The sequence below is a fragment of the Xiphophorus maculatus genome, chromosome 22, assembly GCF_002775205.1.
Source record: "Xiphophorus maculatus strain JP 163 A chromosome 22, X_maculatus-5.0-male, whole genome shotgun sequence".
Taxonomy (NCBI): Eukaryota; Metazoa; Chordata; class Actinopteri; order Cyprinodontiformes; family Poeciliidae; genus Xiphophorus; species Xiphophorus maculatus.
Window position 1 is genome coordinate 24,997,020 of NC_036464.1, and position 21,029 is coordinate 25,018,048.

A 21,029-nucleotide genomic window follows, 5' to 3' on the forward strand; every position below is an offset into this window, starting at 1 on the left:
CCCGAATGCAAAGTCAAATTAAGTAGAGGCTGTAAAAAACTCTTGTTGAACAACATGGCTGCCCTGAGCGTGCTCACATCGCTCTGAACTATGAAAACTCAGAGAACATTGGTGGGGAAAAAAAAATTCTGATTTTTCCCAAAATAAAATTTTCAGAAATTTAATGAAATTAAAGCCTACGTGATGCAGAACCTTCTAACCTCTGTCTCCCACCCTCAACCCCACACAGACACGTTTGAAATGGTTTCAGAAGACGAGGAAGGGAAGCTGATGTTTAAGGTCAACTACCACTACATGTCTCAGGTTAAAAACGCCAGCGATACCAACAGTGCAGCCAGATCGCGGCGCCTTGCCCAGGAGGCCGTCACCCTGTCCACATCTCTCCCTCTGTCGTCCTCGTCCAGTGTCTTTGTCCGCTGTGATGAGGAGAGGCTCGACATCATGAAGGTAATGTGAAAGCACGGTTGAAGATATCCACCATCCAGAGTGGAGGTGGGAGGAGTCAGCTTTGTCTGTGGGAGGAGTCAGCTGTATGTGTGGGTGGAGTCGGCTGTGTCTGTGTATTCTCTGATCTAAGAGGCTCAGCTAGAGCAGCTGTCTGGCAGTGAGGAGTTATATTTCCCTTCCAGCTCCCCTTATGCTGTTCTTGGAGACGACAGTGAACCCCATGTAAACTTTGATGCGAAGAGAGGGAGAGAAGGCTGGTGAATGTGACAGGAATGTCCTGATCAGGAGTTTCTGACCCCAGTACTTTGAATTATTTAAAATTAGACATTGGCTGATACTGAGTCCCAGCTCAGTTCTTAATTATATGTAACATTTTGGCCACTGCTTTTCTGTCAGATACTTTATTTCTGTCTCAACTTGTTCAGTGACTTTATTAAGTCTTACCTGAATGGTGTTTTCGCTGCTCTAAGGTCATCCCCGTGTGTTGCGTTGTCTTTGTCCACTTTTCCAGGACATGCACATGGAAACAGGCTGACCATGTTCCGAAATGCTCTGCACCTTTCACAGCTACAGGTATCAGGAGCTACGTTTTGTCTGGGACTCCTGATACCTGGTTAGCATTAATAAAATATAAACAAAAAACAGTTGCTGAAAAAATATGGTATAACATTCCAGTCCCATTCCTGGGGTTAGTGACATTCCTGTCCAGTGAGACTAAATAAGTGCTGTACAATCAGCTTATAGTATTGCGTCATGTGTCCGTGTCCACTCTGGTCCCCAAGCAGCCGCTGCTGCTGTCCATCACTGTCCTGGCAGCTCAGTCACTGGGAAAATGCTGCTGCATCAAATTTATTCAGGTGGGAAGGATTTCTTATCTGTTGTCAGGTCTTGTGGTGCTTCGGAACAAGCAACACTTTGACATTCTCCTTTAGTATAACTGTTGCATATCATCTTCCATGATGATTCATTGTTTATCACCCAGAACTACGTAAACATTCGTTCCCCTGGAAGTTTTTCTGTTGCAATTCTTTTCTACAAGTAATTTAAAAGAAAAGGTTTATTAGCAGATTTTAATGAAAGACATTTTACTTCACAGCTTTATAGAAGCGTCTTTGATTTGCAGATGGATTGTGTGAATAATGCCATGTTTGCGTCGGCTCTCCGTGTTTCCAGGTTCTCATCACTGGCCCAGGCGACACCCCATATGCCAATGGCTGCTTTGAGTTCGACGTGTATTTTCCCCAGGACTATCCCAACTCCCCTCCCCTGGTCAACCTGGAGACCACCGGCGGACACAGCGTGCGCTTCAATCCAAACCTCTACAATGATGGAAAAGTACGTCCGCCTTTTGTTTTTCTTCTAGTATAAAAAGGGAAAATTAATTTCCAAAAATCTTCTGAATTCTGAAACTTCCTGAAACCTGACTTTATGTTCATTCATTCTCATTTTTATTTATGTGTAGCTGAATCTTTGGGGTACTTTTATTTCTTGTTATGAAGACGATTTCATTGCAAAATGAAGATGTGTTGCCTTTCTAAAGACGTCACCAAGTCTTATTGATCTGAGGAATTATAAGAAGGAATCTTTCAGAGTTTTTTCCAGACATTTGTAAACGTGTTCTGCAATGTTGCCGTGGATTCCTTCATTTGAGAAGAAGGTCCAAACTCTGAAGTTCTGCATGAGTTGGTCCTCCTCATGAATTTGTTTGATGGTCCCTGACAGCTACTTTAAGGAATTGCTGGGACTTTAAACGTCAGTGGTAGCGATTCATATTAGTGATGGATGAATAGTGTAACTGTAGAAGAATTCTAATCATTTTGATGCACAGGGATAAATAATTGTCCAACAAATTGTAATTTTAACTATAAACTTTGACAAAGAAGGTTTAGTCTGAACCAGCAGAATAGCTGAACAGTTAGCTAAACCAGACAGGAGATTTAGCTAGATTCACTTAGAGATGGATTAATCAAAGGGGAGATCATGTGTCTTCACCAGAAGGTTTTCTTTCATTGGCTCCTTACATCTGACTTCCAATGACTTTCTTCTTAAACTCATCACTGTTATTGAAAGAAGATAACTGATTCCTATTCCCTCAGTAACAACTTCCATCCCAAAGAGCGGTGTAACCACCATGGACCAGCCATTCAACCACAGTGGGCTTATGTGACCAGACCTTGTTTTGTTCCTCCATTCTATTGTTTGATGTAGTGTTGTAAGAATCTGAGTAGAAGCAGCACGCCACATTATTCTAATGAAGAGAGTAAACCCGTCTGCGCAGAGTGTCCTCAACCCAAACTTTCACTTCCACGGCAGTTTTTAGGGCTTTGTGCTGAGACTGATCCCTGACTGCTTTCTGTCCAGGTGTGTTTAAGTATCCTCAACACATGGCATGGGAGACCAGAGGAGAAGTGGAACCCCCAGACCTCAAGCTTTTTACAGGTAACCAGGACTGCTGTAAGCGAATATTTTAGTCATTGAGTAATCTATCGATTATTCTTACATTTAATTGAATAATCAAATTTTTAAAAAAGATAAAACATTGGTAAATCTAACAGCAGTGTTACTATCAGATATTAACTTTAGTCCAATTTTTCACATTGGAGCTTCCCTAACAATAACTTTCTATAGTTTACAGAATTAACTTGTGACAATAATAGCTCACTTTCTAAGTTAGCCTAAAGAAAAGTTGTATAAAAATCTGAAATTCTATTCAATTTAATAATAAATTAAATACGCTCAAATACGCTTATAAAAAATGTCCATACTCCAGCTTTTCGTTTATGTATTCATCTTCATTCAACTGAACACAGCCACCTGCTGTGTTCAGTCTATCCACTCACCTGTATAAATACACCTGCAGCGCTCTTCGCCGCCACCAGGAAGCACCTCCAGGAGGAGAAAGGCTGCCGTACTCCAGGCATTGCACCGGTCATTTTAAGGATGCTTATTGGTTCCCCAAAAAATTATGAAAACCCGGACATTGTCATCAATCAATAAAATCCTCCCAGACCAAACTTGAAAATTAGACATCATGCTGCTAACACTTAGCTTTCGTCAACAACTCGTAGGCAGAAGCGAGAGCGCTGCACAACGCAAATAACGACCCGGCCGGAACACGGTGCGCTAAATAATAAAACAGAATTTAACGAAGCCTCGAGGCAGAGGAAAATTTATCTGCCTCCAGCACCTCGAGTGAATCAAGGTACAGCCCTACAGGTAACATAAATATCTGACCTGTAATTCAGTCATAAAGTTGGTTGTCAGAAGCTGGAGTTTATCACTGTCCAGACATTAGAGTTGTGAATTAATGTACTTTTCATTTTAACAGCTGTCATTTAATTGTTGACTGTGGTATTATTTTAACAAAATATATACAGACTGTCACAGGTCCATCAAAAAATTACAATATTGTGGAAAAGTTCAACTTTAAATATTCTCTCAACTCAGAAATCTATATTCATTTCACAAAGGGAAATATTCCAGTCCTTTAGGAAGCATGGGCTACAAACGACTTGCCTGGACTAAGGAGGGAAACATCTAGACCAGGGGTCCCCAAACTTTCTCCTGTGAGGGCCACATAACTTGTCCCTTCTCTGATGGGGGGCCGGGGTCAGTTTGTAACAGAAAAAGTGTGACGATTGTAAGAGTGCTAAACATAAAAATGTATTGATTTTCAGAAAGCACAATCAAATAACCTTTTCTGGATTCTTCAGAGAACAAAAGTCAGGAAATAACACTATTTATGAAATAAATAATAACCAAATAACACTGGGTTCTCCACATAAAAAAAAGGGTTAGGGTCAATTATATGCATGTATAAAACAGTTACTAACTAGTAGTTAATAATAAATAAAGTTCATTACTAAGGAACATTTATTTTATTGCAAAAGTCCAACTTATCAAATAAAAATGCACATATATGAAAATACTCTGGTATTGTTCAGGGGGCCGGACCAAATGTGGAGGCGGGCCGCATCTGACCCGCGGGCCGTAGTTTGGGGACCACTGATCTAGACTGTTGCTCGTCATCCAAAGTCATCTTTTTCATTTAGTTTATTTATATTGCTCCAATTCACAACATGTCATCTCAAGGCACTTTATAAAAAAGTCGGCTCAAAATTGAAAAGCTGTGAAATAGCCCTTTACTACACTGGTAAATAGAAAAGCAGCTTCAGTGTTGTTGTTTTTATGATTTATGGAACAGACATAAAAAAGTGAACTACGTAAGTGGTTTGTTGTGAAATGCTCAGACTGTTAATAACACTGTTGTAAACGCCTAAGCCACAACAGACTGTGCGTTTCTTTATTAAATGAAGATGAATTATGAATGGTACAGCAGCTCATTTATAGCTATAAAGAACTCCTGGACACTAGTTAGACACTCTGGACCAGTTTGACACACAGCCACACTGTTATTTGGCCCCGTTCTGCACATAATCACATTCTTTCTCCAGTACAAGTATTGATTGTTGTCCAGGGGAGCTGGAGCATTTGAAAATGGATGTCTTTCTTTCTTCTTTACAATCCACCCCCCTTTTCTGAGATGGGGAGTACATAGAGATGTCTCCTTTGATTATTATTCCAGTTAGCATCCGATAGATCAATAATGGAAATCAGGAGGGTGGTGAACTGGAGACAAGGGGCAGGGGGCGGGGATGGTAATCATCCATATTTGCTTCAAGATGGGGCAGACCGCTTTGTGATGGATGCAAGGGGGCTGAAATCTGTTGCTGTTGTCTTAAGGCCAGCAGACAGGCCATCAAGTGCACCGCCAACATTTTTGGCTCTGAACCAACAGAGTGATGACGAAGGACTTTGTGGGACAGGCCAAGTCATTTATTGGCTGTTAATGAAAAAGGTTTAAAGAATGCAGTGCTAAAATGTGGCCAAATTGTTCCCTGCCTTTGTCAGACTGTTCTACGCTGGTCCGACTCTGCCAAGATCATTTCATGGGTTTCACAGTTTAAGGACGCCAGACTAATTCACTTCTAGCCAGAATAAAGATTATGTTATTAAAATGTTCCTCTGGAAGCCAAGTCAGTTGCCTCTTTGTAGCAAGAAGTTGTTGGGAAATTTTCCTTCTAGTCTGAGCAATGCGTATCGTGGGATCTCAGATAACCCCGGCTCCTTTGTTTCTAAATCTGCCGCAGGTGCTAGTGTCTGTGCAGTCCCTCATCCTAGTGGCTGAGCCTTACTTTAACGAGCCGGGGTATGAGCGTTCCCGCGGGACCCCCAGTGGCACCCAGAGCTCTCGAGAATATGACGGCAACATCCGGCAGGCCACGGTCAAGTGGGCCATGCTGGAGCAGATCCGCAACCCGTCGCCGTGCTTCAAGGAGGTAAGCCTCGTACTTTCACAAACACGGTAACATCTTTGAGTAGCCATTTGGGTCTGAGGCTAAACGGTTCTCTCCTGTTCATTTTAAAGGACAGCTGAATCCTGTTCTGGTGTTCAAGCACACATGTTGAAGGAATGTTGTTGTGCATTGTCCAAGATTTCTTGTGGTCTGCAGCAGGTTGTTCTGAGTAACAGACTAGACCAGGGGTGGGCAACTCCAGGCCTCGAGGGCCGGTCAACCTGCAACTTTTAGATGTACCTCTACATTAACACAAAGTCAAATAATGAGGTCATTAGCAGGACTCTGGAAAACCTGACTGATTCAGCTGTTTGATTCAAGTGTGCTGGACCATCGAGACATCCAAGAGTTGCAGGACACCGGCCCTCGGACCAGGATTGCCCACCCCTGGACTAGACAGACCTTGGCCAACATCTTGTGGCTCTTTTACTGCTTCACACGATATCACTACATGATGCTAGTTCCTCAGTCCCAGTCTCACCCTTACAGCTTTTGGTCATTAGAGCTCTGCGACTACGTCTCCAGGTGTTCTGTGTCCGGTAGCGGAAGAATTTTAAGGTTGATTTTGTTGTCTTGCTTTTACGTTCTTAAATTAATTTAGAGATCTAGGGGAAAGTTGAGACATTATTTCGAAAACTAAATCTCTTAACTTTCCATAGTAACAGTTTGACATTGATTACTTTTAGAGTCCAAGTGAATATTTATCCCAAATATAAACTCCGCATATCAAAGCTTTCCACTCACCTAACTGATCTTTTAGCACTTTGCTAATTTTAGCATAACTGCATCAGGCACACTTTAAATGTTCTATGCAGGACTGTGGACAGTTGTTTCACATCTTTGATTGGTGACCTTGAAAAATCTGTAAACATTTGTTGTCGTTTTCTGGATTGTAAAAGGCTCTGCTAGGAACATTATTTCAAATTTTATCCTGCATCGTGACTGGGAGTCAATATTCAACAAGAAAAAAAAAACTTCCTAGCTACCTCTACCGCTCTTTTATTCACCTCTAATAAATTGCAGTGCTTTCCTACAACAGTTGAATAATGACGCTAGTCACTAATAGGTCAATCTTATCTAGATATCAGTACTGAGTGCCTAGCAGTCATAACATCTTTAGTCCTTATTGCTTTAAATCATGAAGAATATTAAATGACCAGCCACGCAGACAGGAGTTAGCCTGCTCCGTCAGCAGCGTGCATGGCTTACTGAACACACAACGTTTTGACTTCTGTCTGCTGTCCTTAAGCGTGGGAGAAGAATGAGGGTCGGCTAACCCAGGAGTCCTTTCTGCAGCGCTGCTGATGCGTCCATCAAGTCCTTCACTGGGCCCGGCCTGTCCTGTCACTTCTCATGAGACGCCATCTTAAGCACTTAGAGTTACGGCACGTAAATGTGTCAGTGTTAGGAGTGGCAGTGAGACAGAATTATCTTCAGAGTCTCTCCTCTGATAAAATTGAGGCGAAACAATATGGACTGCACGTGAGGTAGTGCTCTCAAATATGAAATGTTTAGAGTATTGATATCCAAACTACTAAATTAACCAAAGAAAACAGTTAATTTGCTTTCTTTACTTTTTCATTTTTCACATTTAAAAAAAGTCTCCAGAAGTGGCTCTAGAGAGATGGGTCTGAAGGTTTTCTAAATATATCAACAAAGTCGTTACGTTAGCAGCAGTGACGTGAATGTAGATATTATGAATATAGCTGATTTTTTTTTTTTTTTTTTTAGGTTTCTTGATTTACTTTTGTTTTTGCCTGTCATGTTCCAAATACAGTAGTTCAATTAGCCCTGAAGACAGCAAATAGCATTACCTGGTGGTCTGTATGAATTAAGTTGGTCCTGTGTAGCGTCTATAGTTAGATAAAAATACCACATTTTCTTATAAATCATTAAAGATGATTGAACATCTACAAAATGAATCATATCCAGATATTAGCTGGGTAGAAGTGTTGTTTTTAAAGCTCTCCATCTGTCTCCAGCTTAGTGAAAAGCAGAGGAAGTGTTTACAACACGTGTGACCTTGAAACGGGGACGGCTGCCACGCCCCTCTCTGTGGAACAGAGGCATCCTGGGTGGTGGGCGGAGCCGACAGTCAAAAAGAGGAGGATTGATAGCAGAGGAAGCTGAACAGGACAGATAGAGAATGTTTCCTAAAGCTCCGCTTTGCTTCTCTTCTCCTGGTGAACGGCGAAGCAGACCGCCTCCACCACCCCCACCCCCACATCCCCTATTCCAACAACGGAGCAGCAGCTATAGACCCATTGTCAGAACACTCGCTGCATGCTGATGGCACAGCATGACGACTGTTGCTAGGACATGGACTAGGTGTATGGGGGGGGGGATGAGGGGCAGTAAAACTGGAGACTTGAGCGGAGCTGATTGGTGTTCTCCATCAAACGCCGTGAATGTCGTACTGACATAGTGATCAGCCTGGACACTTAAACAAGTGAAAAGGCGTTGAGCCTCATTCACAGCTGCAGTCCTCAGACATGATGAGCCGAATTATGATTCCTGGTGAACAAAACGGACAAGCAGCTCCTTCTTCGCACAAGAACCGTGAACACTAAGGGCGCGCCGATTGCAGTTTTCTGGCCCATCACCGATCTAGAAATGTTGCTAAATATAGCAAGAAAGTTGCTCAGTTGACAACAGTGGGGGGACTGTTGTTAACAGCAAACGGTCAGACATGACCTGGTGGGAGGCGCTACCAGTCAAACCTCTCTCACAGCAGAGCAATAGAAGACACTGGCTGATTTATTTATTTTTTTTAAACCAGTGGATCGGATCAGCTTCACATGTAAGTACGGGCCGATCACTGATCTCCCAAAATGAAGGAAATCTGGGCCGATTTATCGGTGCACTCCTAGTGAACACATCCAATACAGCACGGTTCTGACTCCCAGCTTCCAGGCTTTTCCAAAGTCACGTTCCTTGTTTGTGTACGCTAACTAGGTTAGTAAAGCCGGTTCTGATTCTGGTTCTGGTAGCTCACAGTTCCTACATTTTCTGTTGTCTGTCAAACTACAACCTCTATCACAGAACTGCTCAGCTCTAACATTCTGAAATCAGATGGGGCAAGGCAGACAGCAGGGGTGTCCAAAGTGTAGCTCCGGGGGCCATTTGTGGCCCCCAACAGCAATTCAAGAATATTACAAATTTTGCCTTGAGCTGCACATAGAGACTTCTCATTTATAATCAGAGTAAAAGTTGATACCAACATAATTTTCTCGTACACAAAATGGTAAAGTACAACACAAAGTATTCATGTTTTTATAACTAAGTTTTAACAAAAAGTAGAACCAAATTTATCCGAAGACGTCTTTGCCGAACCCAAATCAACCTTTATTCTTTCTTAAATTTGGCTAAATATAATATAGCAAGCGTTTTGAAACAAAGTGACCCAAATTATGTTCTTATTATTGGAAATAAATGTATTCACTCTGAAAACTAGACGCTTTTCTTTTAATGCAGCAAACAAACAAAAAAGTTGCAAATTTCTGCCTAAAAATTTGTAGTAATTTCAGAAATGTTCTAGAAAAAAAATCTAATTTTTACATTGTCAGAAATTTTCTCCAAAGAAAACCATGGAAATTTCAGAATTTCAAATGCCAAAATTTTTCCTTTAGAAAATGTTCAAGTTTTCTAGAAAATTTCTGAGATTAATCACAAAAATTTACTCCTTTTCCTTTTTATCTAAAATGGCCCTAATAAACAATCGTAAAAATCCCTTTAGAGTTTTGGATCTGCAGTAAATATCAGCTACTTTATTTGCTTGATTTTAGTTTTTTTTTAATTTATTATTATTAGGCCTGCCACTACTTTTGAATCTTCAGTTTTGGCTCACATGGCAAAAGGTTTGGACACTCCTTTACTAGAGGGAACAAGAGGAATGGCATCAGCTGGGAGGAACCTGATTGGTTCATCTCTAACATGAGTTTCTGTTTGTTAGCTGACAGCACAATGAAGGAAATCTTTGAAGATGCTTGTTTAGTTTCCTTTTTCTGCCAACAAATCAAACTGAATGAATGTGTGAACCTCCGTTTTCTATGTTTTATTAGCAATATTTCTAGCACCATGTGGAGGAAATCTAACCTGCATAAAAACGTGTGTCTGTCACTTGCATACATGACAGTCTTTGAAAGAATGAAGATGAAATGTTTAAGAAAACTTCTCTCTTTGAAGCGGACCGTTGGGTCTGGATGTGCCAATGCCTCCTGTATCAAGTGATGTGGGAGTGACTGATGTGGTGAACGGTGTGTGCGTGCAGGTGATCCACAAACATTTCTACCTGAAGAGAACCGAGATCATGTCTCAGTGTGAGGAGTGGATCGCCGACATCCAGCAGTACAGCAACGACAAGCGGGTCGGCCGCACCATGTCCCACCACGCAGCTGCTCTGAAGGTAATCTCACTCAGTCAGAACACGCAGACACACACACACACACACAAAGACCGGAACTGCTCTGCTGCTGCTGGCTGAATCCGTTCCGTCAGTTTAACATGAGAACAGAATTAGCTTCATGTTTTGAAGGAAATAGAGTTGTGACGCTCTTGAAGTGGTGAATGTGACTAGCCATGGTGTCTATATAGGTTCAGTTTGGGGCTGTTATAAACAATTATTTTAGTAATCAACTAATCGAGTAATCATATAAAAAATTGTTTAACAAAATAGAATATTGGTAAATTCTGCCATAACAGCGATATTAATATGGGATATCAATATCGGCCCAAATTTTCATATTTGAGGATCCCTATTGCTCAGAAAATTAACTTGTAGCAAAAATAGCTAATTTTTTTAAGTCAACCTGAACAAAAATTGCAAACAAATTTGAAATGATTTCCAATTTGGTAATAAAAATAACACTTTTGAAGAAAAAAGACTCGTCTTTAGTTTCCGTTCCGTTTTCATCTTTAGTCAGTTTAACAAATGAACTCTCACTTTGCACAGCCGTTTATAGCTTTAGTATCCATGCGAGCGTCGGGAGCTCAGTTTATCTCGGCCCATCTTTTCCCAAAAAACGCTGAAAACCCGAACATGTCCGAGGAAAAGAGCATGTTTGATCTCTCTATATTGTGCTGACAGCAGTTGGTATTCGTCAGCAACTCACTGGCAGAAGCGAGAGCGTTGTGCAACATCAATAATTATCCAGCCAGAGGACATGGCGCTAAATAGTAAACCAAATAATAAACGAGGGACTCAAATCAGTCAGTGAATCATTACAGACCTTTTTTTCAGGTTTTCAGTTAAATTCAAAACGGTATCATGAATTATATTCTCATCAACATTTCTATCCCAGGCCGTGATGATTGGAAATGTAGCAGGTTTACATTTATTCCATCAGGAGGAGCAGATGCAGTTTAAATGACGGACAATATTCTTGAGGTATCTTTATCAGGTCCGGCCCAGAGGTGTTGCCTAGGTAACCGATAATCCTGGGACCTGGTGTTGCTGGACAGTGAACATTATCACTCATCAGTGTAACGCCGCATCTCCTTAAATTAGAAAGATCATCAAATTTAGTGGAGTTCTGTTGATAATTTGATGCTCCTACATTATGTTGATTCATCACATGATAAGTCTGGAAAACATTTTGGACTGCCCAGTTAGGAGGAAGACGACTGATTGGCAGATGTCCAGCAGGCTGTCCTGATTAGCCAGAAACTGTCTACTGCTAAAGAAGTTGGTTGTTCGCAGATTTCATATTAATAGAAAGTTCAGTGGAGGGAAAACTGGTTGCAGAAAAAGGGCTAACGTCAACGGGGGTAACAGCCTTACGAGGAGGATGGAACATTAACTGTCTGATGATGATTGTTGTGGCCATTTGTTAAATTTAGTGAATTGTAATTTCTACAAATTTAGTTTTCTTCTTTGGGCAAAATATAGAATATACTTACATTGGTTAAGAACCAAAATCTATAATTAATTTTTATATTTGGAATTGTTTAGATCATTTGGTAACTGTTAGACCCTCCCATTAATTGAAGTGATTAAGAACACATTAGGTGCTTGGTGGAGGTCAATTGTTGGGGAAATCTCTGTTGTGTTGACGGGAGGTTTTTGTAAAATGGTTTTATTTTTTAACCACTTTTTGAACTTGAAACGTCAGATTAAGTTAACTTTTGTTTTCAACTAAGTTGTAAGAGATTTTTGGTAACTATTTTGTCTATATTTTCACAAGGAATAAAGCATATATATTCAAAACAATTAAGTCGGAAGTGCGTGCAAGAATCAAACCACCTGTTATCAGCCACGGCCTTTGTTGGAGATTTTGGTTTTGGAACCTAGAAGGCTGCAACAATGATCCTGCAGAAATTGAATTGGTTTTATGTCTTAGGAGAGAAAAACGTAAGGAAAACTCAATGAAACATTGATTAACAGCTTATTTAAACTGGAAATAATTCCGGTAAACTAGCTACACTGACTGTCCCAGGTTTCATGCTGCAGTTCTCAGGCCTTATGAGCTCCAGCCCAGTCCTCACCCTAAACCTGGCCACCTGACAGCTGGGTGCTGTGGTCATGTTTGGGTGAGCAACAGCCCCCCCTAATAAATGTGTGTTTGTGTGTGTGTGTGTGTGTGTCCCTGCAGAGACACACGGCCCAGCTGAGGGAGGAGCTGCTGAAGCTGTCCTGTCCCGACGGCCTGGAGCCTGACGGAGACGAGTTCTCTGAGAAGAGCGCCGCGCTCATCCTCAAAGACCTGTCCAGTCAGGACGCAGAGAAACCCACCGGCAGTCAGGACAGCCACTGCAGCGAGGGCCAGCTATGAGCCCACCCACCCACTCACCCCCACCCACCAGGCCACTCGGACCCCACTGGCCCCATATTTTCCAGCATCTTCGGCCCCTCACCTTCCTCTTTCTGATGATTACTCTTTAAAGACTGGGTGGCTTTGAGAGGGCGAGCCATCACTTTGTCAATATTTGTATGTAAAGATCTAATTGCAGAATAGTAGTGGAGGGAGCTCAAGTACCAGAAGCCGATGAGACAAACTCTGAACTATGGTATGCCCTTATTAAAGTCAAGAAAACTTTTATTCACCTGTAAAAGACTGTAAACATTTTGTGCTTTTTTTTTTCCAATTGTGAAATAACCACTGATTGGTATGTTATTAAACTTGTTTATGTATACATAATGGCAGAGGAAAAATGACAGATTATATAAGGGAAACTACCTTTAGAGAAGAATGTTTACTGAATGTTAAGTCCTTTTTTCTTCTTTTTTGGGCGGGGGGATGTTTTTCGGACTGTTAGAGCGGTGATAGTTGGAATCAAGGATATATTGGTCATTCTTAAAGCATATTATTTAAAAGAAGAAAACACACAGGAAAGTGACTCTCAGAAAAACCTCTGGAGACCCCGCGCTACCTTTGATTTGTCTTGGATCATATCCACTTCAATAAGGTTTGAGATGGACATTTTTAACTCATGTTATATCTCTTTTACAGGCTCCAAATTAAAAGGCTTAACCACACTCTGGATCGACATTTGTCGCCTCTTAGAACTTCTCCATGACTGCTTTCCATTCACTCGACTGTAGACGGCCAGATCGGGAAATGTACTTTAAAGGCTTGTGCATGTGTCTGTGTGTTTTCTGTGCGTGTGCAACAATCCCCCGTGAGATACAAAAGCTGTGATGTGCCTTTGATCTACACCATACCACCAAATACTCCCAACAGAGTACCTTTGCTGAATAATCTGCTATTTCTACAGAATTCTGCTCCGTCTAGCTAAAGAAAACTGCTTTGATTTGATTTTATTATGTTGAAACAGCAGTGGAAAAAAAAAGAAGCACTTTCTATTTTACTCACTCCTTAGTACAGTCACATAATCCTTTTGCTAGGACATTAAATGGAGCTTGAAAAATATGGACTGATTGTGCGAATGCTTATTTTTTTTTTGTTTAGCAGGATGTCCTAGTTCTGACCTGCAAGAGCTTGTTTTGTCACTGAAAGTAAATTATAGTTCGGGGTCAATTTGTTGCTGGAAAATTCTTTGTGATGACGTCAAAATTCTCAAAGACGACCACACAGTTTCCCTGTGTGAGACAGAGGCTAGCAGTGTAGTTCTGAGTTTTACTCTAAAGCTTCTCATATGTTCACTAAATAGTGATACATTTCCAGCATTCATGACAGTTTATCTCATGTTAGGGTAGGGCTGGAAAATAAATCAATAAATCTATCTATATCGTGATAGACACATTACCAATATCAATACATCTGGTAGAATATTCACTGAACTCCAGTCCAGGACCGCACAGCATTCTGGGAGATGTAGGCAAAGGAAAGGCTTTAACTGCTCAACCTCTTATGACCAGGTAAACAAGCTGGGCGGCATCAACTCTTTGGTTACCTAGCAACAACCTGTAGAGTAACTTGTGCAGCAGCAGTTTCATGTTTTGCCTCCGTACCTCATAACTGCTTAAAAATGGAGTGAAAACAGGATAAAACGGGGAAAGGTCATGCCACCAGCTTAGCAATATTTTAGATAATTTAAAAAAAATTATCTATTGGCAATTATCAAAATCAATTAATATGAAACGCTTACGTCGTGACGAGGTATATTTAATCAATAGTTTTTCACAGAAATGTGAGCCTACTGAAAAGTCTAGTCTCTGTGTTCGGTTCTTGGTTAAAGCCGTTGCATGAATTCCTGCACCAGTGCAGCATGGCATGGAGGTCATGGTGGTCTTCAGCTTATTTGCACAGCTCTGGTGTCTGTGACTGACCTGTGGAGGTTTAACGTTTAAAAGGAGGTGTGACAACAAAATGAGGTAGTGGTGGAGTTACTTAAGAATTGCAGGTCACATTTTCATCAACATTATTGTACAGTGGCAGAAAGAAGCTGCCCTATTAAACCTTAAGCAATTTCACTGGACAGACCATGAGAACTGGTTATCAAACATTATTTACACAAACCTGACACCAAAACAATAAATGGTACCAATACATATTTACATATCTAAATCTAAGGGCAATCAAAGAATAAATAACTCTTAAGAGCATTAACCTTCCTAACTGACATGGTATGCTCCAGGAGCTTTTCAGCACCACTTGGACAATTTGTCCAAGGTGTCTAACTTCTTCACACATTAGACACGTTGGACATTGTGGACACCAGCTCAGACACTTAGCCATGCTGTTTCACAGTATGCTGATAGGTCAGCTTTCGTGGAAGCTGACATAAAAATGTTTTTCCATTCAACCTATGTCAGCAAGCCTGAACGTGACGTCACGTTCAGGTTCGACACAGATGGGTTAGTGGTGGAGTTGAAATGTACTACAGCACTTTTGGCTCCACTCCACTACCTGCTGCTTTCGAACTGTCAGGTCCACATGCTTCAGGACTGCTAATCACTTCCTGAAGAAGCGTGTGGACCTGACACTGCTTGTGTGGGCTTGAGTGTTTCTCAAAGCACTCAAGCCCACACAGCTTGAGTGCTTTGAGAAACAGCTGTGGGTACACCATTGCCCATGTGGACGGTGAGTGCCACCTTACACTGATCGTGTTTTGTCCTTCACAGAACAAAACGTGCATCTGTCCAAGAGGTCCCTTTCGCCATCTATGCCTGTAAGATGTTTAACTGCATCGTTCACGAGTTTCAGAAGGAGCGGAAATCGGCAAAGGGTGGGGATAAAAGCAGGCCAACCCTTCAGAAACAGATATCGACTAGTACTAGTCAATACGATGTTCTGAGGAGAGACCTGTTTTTCATCCTCTGCCTTTCGGACAAGGCTATGAAGAATATTGGCAAGAGCCACCTCCTCAAGCCAGCTCTGTTTCTCACTATTCTCACTAAATTAAAACCACATTCACCCCCAAACATTTCAGTTATTTATTTATTTTGTCCCGTTGTTAAAAAGACGACTTTACTTTCCTCACTCTTGTATATTTATAATTTAACTGTGTACATACAAATATTAATATCCCCAATAGAACGCACGTCAAAATATAAAACTTGTGCAAAATATGAAACAAATAATTTGAAAACATTATCACTGTGAATCAAATTAAGCGAAACCCTAACTTGTAGCAATGAGCGACAGAGAGCTGGAAGCTGCTTTTCAATAGGATAAGCATGACTAAGTGTTTTGCCCTGTGCCCCGATATAACTGGATCCGCCTCTGCTCCCGTGTGCGTGAACGCACGGTTTCATTGCTTTTCCCAGAATGCAATGCGCATCTGTCATGGCTGCTTACTGACGCTTCTTTCGGCACATGGATAGCTAGAAACAGTCTCTGTCAGATTCAGGCGTCGGGATTCGTCTCAGTGTCCAGGCCGCCTGGAGCTCGGTCTGGTGTGGGACCGTCCTGGCTGCCCTCGGGAGATCCAGCCGAAGTTTAGCAGAAACGAACAGTCATGTTGCTCAGCGTGGAGATTCCTGTACTGAGAGGCTTTCTGACAGCCAGCGAGGCTACGAGTTGGACACAAAACATCGTTACTGATGCAGGTGAGACAGACTCATGTTTATTTCACCGGGTTAACGCAGCTTCGGCACCCGAGTAATGTTGCCTTTAAGGGCCATTAATTTTATTTTCAACATAATTGGCTGACATGTTGTTATTGTTATAGGATGGGGAATCTGGGGGCGACAGTGTCGGAATTAAATGTCTTAGCCCTATTTTTGCACACCGTGAAGGGTTTGACTTTTTCTCGAGCGAACACAACATAGACAAATTTAAAGACTGGACTGTATTTATTTACCTTAAGGTTGGGCAATAACATGTCAACTGGAGAGACGTGTGTATTTATACTTGTAAAACAAAACAGGTTTCTAAAGAAATCATCGTCTGACTTAGCCGGTCTGTTCTATTCGAGTTGGCTGTTGGTAAGCGCTAGTTTTCCATGTTAAATCTTGCCGCTGAACGGCGGTTCAGATACTGTAGCTAAAGATGAAAGAAAGAGCCGACCCTGTGTGGAAGTCTCGTGCTCAGTCTCTGCGCTCTCACGCGGCATCTCAACCGGACCGCGAGAACATGAACACAGACGGGGGAACATGCTTGTGGTATTGCAGGGGAGGGAACCTTATGACAGAAGTAAGCGAGCTTGTATACTCGCAGAGTATAACAGGAAAATATGAGTTGGTGTTAAATTAGAAAGCCCCCAAGTGTCTCTTACCGAGCTGTGCCTCGATAACAGTCCTTACATCCCTCTGCGCCCAACTTGGAAGGCATGTTTGGCTACTTTTATTCCCATTTGGATTCATGAATATTCCCTCCTCGTCGCTTTCGTGTTAAAGGTGTTCTCTGTAATCTGTCACCCTCCGTATCGGTCACCCAGTGCAGAAAAATTATGTTTCTTCGTCTCTCATTCATGATGAGCCAAGGAAATCCCAGTTCTACCTGCAATCCCAGTAAATCAGGAAGTCTATTAATTTTTTATCTGACTTTTTTTTAAGCAAGCAAGCCAAACATAAAAACAATATAACTAATTTCGGAATGTTAGTCCCTTCACTTGTAAATTTAATCCACTAACCAGCCAAATTTGGAAATGAAAGCTGGGGTATTTCAACTCGATCTCCTCATTTTGAATGTTTCCATGCCCCCATTTGAACTGAAACACTCAAAAAGTTCAGTGCATCTTTAAAACATGTTACAAGTCACACGCCGTCCCTGCTGGCTTTCAGCAGCAGGCGGAATCAAACAGATATAATATTGCATAAATACTGCTTTTACTAAGTTCAAGCCAATTTCTTCACAAGAAAAATCGCTTGAGTGTAATAAAATGTTTAGTTTCTTTATTTTAACTTGAGAGGATTTTAAGTTTAAAATTCAGCATGCTGAAGCATGTTAGACGTTTATCACTATTTCTTTTACAATTCTGCTTCAAATAAAGAACATTGTTAGTGATTTACTGGGCCATATGCTTTTATGGACGGTCATTTTTTTTTAAAAAGTGAATCTGTAAAACTGTGGCATTAACTCAATGTGATTAAAAAATTGGGGTGCATTTAACTTTTGTTTTGTCTCACCAGGGCAAGAAGTTAGTGTAGAGCAGTGGCGCCCAAAGTCGGTCCTCGAGGGCCGCCATCCTGCATGTTTCAGTTCGCTCCCTGGTTTGACACACCTGGATCAAATGATGGCTTGTTAGAAGGCCTAAGAAGAACTTTGACCTGCTGAAAAGGTTGTTGCTACCACCAGGGAGAGAACTAAAACATGCAGGATGCCGGCCCTCCAGGACCGACTTTGGACACCCCTGGTTTAAAGCCCTGTCCTAATGAATTGTGGATAGAAACATCTTGAGTCTCCTTGCATTTGTCTAGTGATTCCTGTTTCTCCTTCTGATTACAGAATGCTGATAGGATGGGATGACACGGGTCAGAGGTGACTAGTCAGTCATAGTCATACCAGGGAGATAGAGAGCCTGCTGTAATACTCTCTGTGATAACCCTTTGGAAGTTGTTGAGTATCCTGGAGGCCTTGCCAGCTCTCCTCAGCTTCTACTTGGGTAGAGTAGTCACCTTGTGATCGGAAGGTTGTAGGTTCGATTCCAGCTTCCTCCCGCTTACATGTCTATGTGCCTACCAATCTGCCTATTGATGTATGAATGGGTGAATGCGACTCAACTGTAAAGCGCTTTGAGTGGAAAAGCTATATATGTTTAGTCCATTTACCACTCCTGTCTTTCCTGGTTCAATCCCCACTGCGGGGACTGTGATGTTCTGTTCTCTCTGCTGTCTGCTATCGTCCACAATGACCTCCCTGGTCTTCCAAACACCATGATGAGAGGACTCTCATGGCTCATCACCTTACACTGTCATCTGTGATTTTAATGTTAAAAATGTAAGTTATGTTTGGCTGTACAAAGTTAGCTGCTCAGTAGACCCCCTAGTATGTTTGCCTAGAAAATCTGTTCTTTTGGGGGAGTTGTGAATGCGTAGTCGAACTCTGATGTGGACCAAGCAAGCAAACTCTGGTTTACCTACAAAGTTGCTTCTGGGTTCAATTGAAGTAAACTCTGGTATAGATCCAAAAGCAGGAGTGGACTACAGTGCAGGGCATTCTGGGTAAATACAACCAAAACAGATGCAAGAGTCTTATTGAGTCTTAGCAGGAGAAATGACTCATTGTTCTTTGTCAAAAACAAAAGAGAAATCCTACAACCGCTAAAATCTGATTTCCACTTCATTTTTGTTTCCATTTGGTGAGAAAGGGGGTTTGGTGTCCTGATCCTTGGTGCAGCGCTACCACAGGCAAGGAGGGGGAAAAGTTACTCAAAGAGCTTGGTTTGTTTGACTCAGAGCAGTGTGAAGGAGAGCCACAGCCTCGGAAATTATAACAAGTGTTGCAACTTTGGTCCTCATCAAACCATTTGTACTGGACTATCAGATGTGAAAATGACCTTAGTTTTCTTGCTCTTTTGAATTTGTTGAACTGTTTAGGGAATTTACAGCTGTTGCTATAAACATGAGAAAAATTATTCTTGTTAGTCCAGAAGCTGTTTTTTGTTTTATATAGAATCCTACACCATTGACCGTACTGGGGACAGTGGTTGGGTCAGTGACTTGTCAAGGACATGTGGAGGCACTGTGGGGCTGGGGAGGGAACCAATAACACCGGTTAGTGGGCTTTTACAGCCGTCTTTATAGCTGCACCATTATGGCCTATATGGTGTAATTAAAAGGAGAAGGATTGGGTGTCCACCCAACCGAGGATGGGTTTAGAGGAGAGTTACTGAAAGTCTTTATGATATGTAGAACTGCATGATGGCGCAGTGGGCAGCTAGAAGGTCCTGGGTTCATATCCCGGCCTGGCCTGAGGTCATTCTGCATGCTCTCTGTTGTTCAAATGTGGGTTCTCCCCAGATACTCCGGCTTCCTCCTACAGTCCAAAAACATGACTGTTGGCTCATTTACTCTATGCATGCATGGTTGTCTGTTGCTCACTTCAACATGGTGTGAAAAAATGGTCAGTTTTACCAAGAATCAAATCTTAAAACGCCAGCTCTGCTGTTTGCAGTTTTAGAGAGTTTGTTCTAATTAGTCTTAAATTTCTTGTTTCACAGAGGAAATAATGTTCTCGTTTAATTAAAGGCATAAATCATTATTCCAGCCAGTGCTTTGAAAATTGCATATTGTAATTTTTTTAATCTCTAGTGCAGAGTACAGAAGCTGCATTTGAAACCAGAATTACTCACAGCGCTGCCTGTAATTACTTCTGTCGACCTCTTATTTATCAGATTACCATTATACTCCAGTTGTTTTCTAACATTATGGTAATTGCTCAGCAGGAGAAACCGGAACAGGTTATACAGAGTGGGACTGTTTGGACCTGCTTTAAACAGCCCGGTGTTATTTCTCTGAAGCTCCTTATGAGTTGTGTGAGTTTTAATTTCAGTGATGTGTGAAAAGGAGAGGCCTTTTCAAGTCAGCTGCAGAGCAATATTAAGGCAGCAGAAACCTCTGGAAATGAACTAATCCACCCCCCTACTCCCCACAACAGACCACCAGCAGGATTCCCAGCTGTGCCCTTGTGAGCCATCTTAGGTCGGCATTGTTGCCCAGTCTTATGTGCTTCTGCAGATTCCATCCACAGTGAGCCTAATTAATGGCAGCTTATTTCACTAACCTTTTATGAGTTATGAACTCATTTGAGGGCCTCTCCTTTGTTTTCCATAATTGCTGCCTTTTCGTCGGCATGCCTCAAGAGGAGCTGAGGTTTCATTAAACGTGTGGCCGTACCACTGCCGTTCATTTCCCCTCACATAAAGCCGAGGCCGGCTCATTCTCCTGCTTGTCCTCTACCTCTTCCCCCGCCCTCCTCCTCCTGCTCTCATGGCGGCCCCTGGGTTTCATTAGATCAGCCGTGAGATGAGAATCTCCGTAGCTCTTTACAATGCCAGCAGCACCTTATTAAAGCCAAGGGTACTGTGAAGGGGTCGTCTGATTGACTAATGGAGGCGTCTGCAGGCAGGCAGGGAATCTGACTTCATGACAGAAGCAGAGGCTAACTTTGACTCAGTGACAGAAGGCAGGTAGTTCTACAACACGGATCAGGACTTGATCTTTTGAGTCACGTAAAGGGAACCCCACCCTGGTATCTGGAATCAGACCTTTTTTAGACGTGGTTATGTTTTCTAAACGGGCATTTTGTGGCTATGTCATTAGAGTAGATATTGAGAACATATAGTTGACTGGCCTGCTTTCTAAGTGTGAAGGAGGTAAATGGAAAAGGCAAGAAGAAACCATGACCATGATAGATAAATAAAGATTCTTTGCTGTAGGGA

The 21,029-nt window shown here is 41.8% G+C and overlaps 2 protein-coding genes across 4 annotated transcripts in view; both read left to right on the forward strand.

The window, feature by feature from the left end:
* birc6 (baculoviral IAP repeat containing 6) overlaps positions 1–13,674 on the forward strand; it is a 77,719-nt gene extending 64,045 nt beyond the window's left edge. For 2 of the 3 annotated variants that reach the window (XM_023327752.1, XM_023327753.1), the window contains exons 68-73: positions 230–447; positions 1,621–1,782; positions 2,809–2,886; positions 5,598–5,786; positions 10,075–10,209; positions 12,395–13,672. In XM_023327752.1, the coding sequence (XP_023183520.1) occupies positions 230–447; positions 1,621–1,782; positions 2,809–2,886; positions 5,598–5,786; positions 10,075–10,209; positions 12,395–12,574 (962 nt within the window). In that variant the 3' untranslated portion in view covers positions 12,575–13,672. Of the gene's footprint in view, positions 1–229; positions 448–1,620; positions 1,783–2,808; positions 2,887–5,597; positions 5,787–10,074; positions 10,210–12,394 lie in introns of all 3 variants that reach the window. The other variant, XR_002752195.1, reaches the window with a different exon arrangement.
* Positions 13,675–15,965: 2,291 nt separating this feature from the next.
* Positions 15,966–21,029, forward strand: part of ttc27 (tetratricopeptide repeat domain 27) — a 50,053-nt gene continuing 44,989 nt past the window's right edge. Inside the window, exon 1 of the mRNA XM_023327997.1 lies at positions 15,966–16,254. Within this exon, the coding sequence (XP_023183765.1) occupies positions 16,164–16,254 (91 nt within the window). The 5' untranslated portion in view covers positions 15,966–16,163. The remainder of the gene's footprint in view (positions 16,255–21,029) is intronic.